Raw genomic sequence first — 690 nt, 5'->3', positions numbered from 1 at the left:
CCTTGTTGTCCTGTCCAGCTCCCGAACACAAGTTTCTTCTCACCTGGACCGCCTGTCGCTCATACAGAGACATCTGAGAAATCTGTGGGCGAGTACTTCCTCCAGACCCTGAACTCCCATTGGTGGAGCTGGAGGAGTTCTGCTCACTTTCAGTCTCCATGGTAACAGGTCCCAGGGAACTCACACTGAGGGAACTGACTCAAGGCCTAAGTCAAAGAGAATGAAAAACTCAGTTGCACAAAAGCAGAGGTTCCCAAACTTTTTCTTATTGCGTCCCCCCTTCCAGACTTACCAGATGCCCATGTACTCCTACTAGCATGTTTTATATTTTAACTCCTTAAATATCCCATTAGTATTATAATGAAATTAAATCTGCCATTACACAATTTTTCCCACATACCCCCAGAGGTGTCTTGTGTACCCCCAGGGATACACATACCACAGTTTGGAAACCCCTGAACTAAGGAAAGAACCAAACTTTTGCTCCACTGTATTGTTGATGGCTTTTTAACTTGAAGCTAGTCCTGGGCTCCCCTACCAGTACCCCTCTGTGCTGCCCTGCAGACCCCCAGGCTAGACCCATCATTTAACCTAACATATGGTCATCATTTATCATCACAATTATAAACAAAATGCATGCAATGAAAGTTACTTGGCCACACCTGGGGTCTTATAAAGGCATGACAGTGA

The 690-nt window shown here is 45.4% G+C and overlaps 1 protein-coding gene across 2 annotated transcripts in view; it reads right to left on the bottom strand.

Moving 5' to 3' along the window:
* Positions 1 to 351, bottom strand: part of PHC1 (polyhomeotic homolog 1) — a 19881-nt gene extending 19530 nt beyond the window's left edge. Inside the window, exon 1 of one of the 2 annotated variants that reach the window (XM_019516069.1) lies at positions 44 to 351. In XM_019516069.1, coding sequence (XP_019371614.1) covers positions 44 to 160 — 117 coding nt within the window. In that variant the 5' untranslated portion in view covers positions 161 to 351. The remainder of the gene's footprint in view (positions 1 to 43) is intronic. The other variant, XM_019516070.1, reaches the window with a different exon arrangement.
* Between the last annotated feature and the right edge of the window lie 339 nt (positions 352 to 690).

The sequence above is a fragment of the Gavialis gangeticus genome, unplaced genomic scaffold (genome assembly GCF_001723915.1).
Source record: "Gavialis gangeticus isolate Ggan-Ray unplaced genomic scaffold, GavGan_comp1, whole genome shotgun sequence".
Taxonomy (NCBI): Eukaryota; Metazoa; Chordata; order Crocodylia; family Gavialidae; genus Gavialis; species Gavialis gangeticus.
Note: the sequence above shows the minus strand (reverse complement) of the source record. Positions and strands in the feature narration are given on the sequence as shown.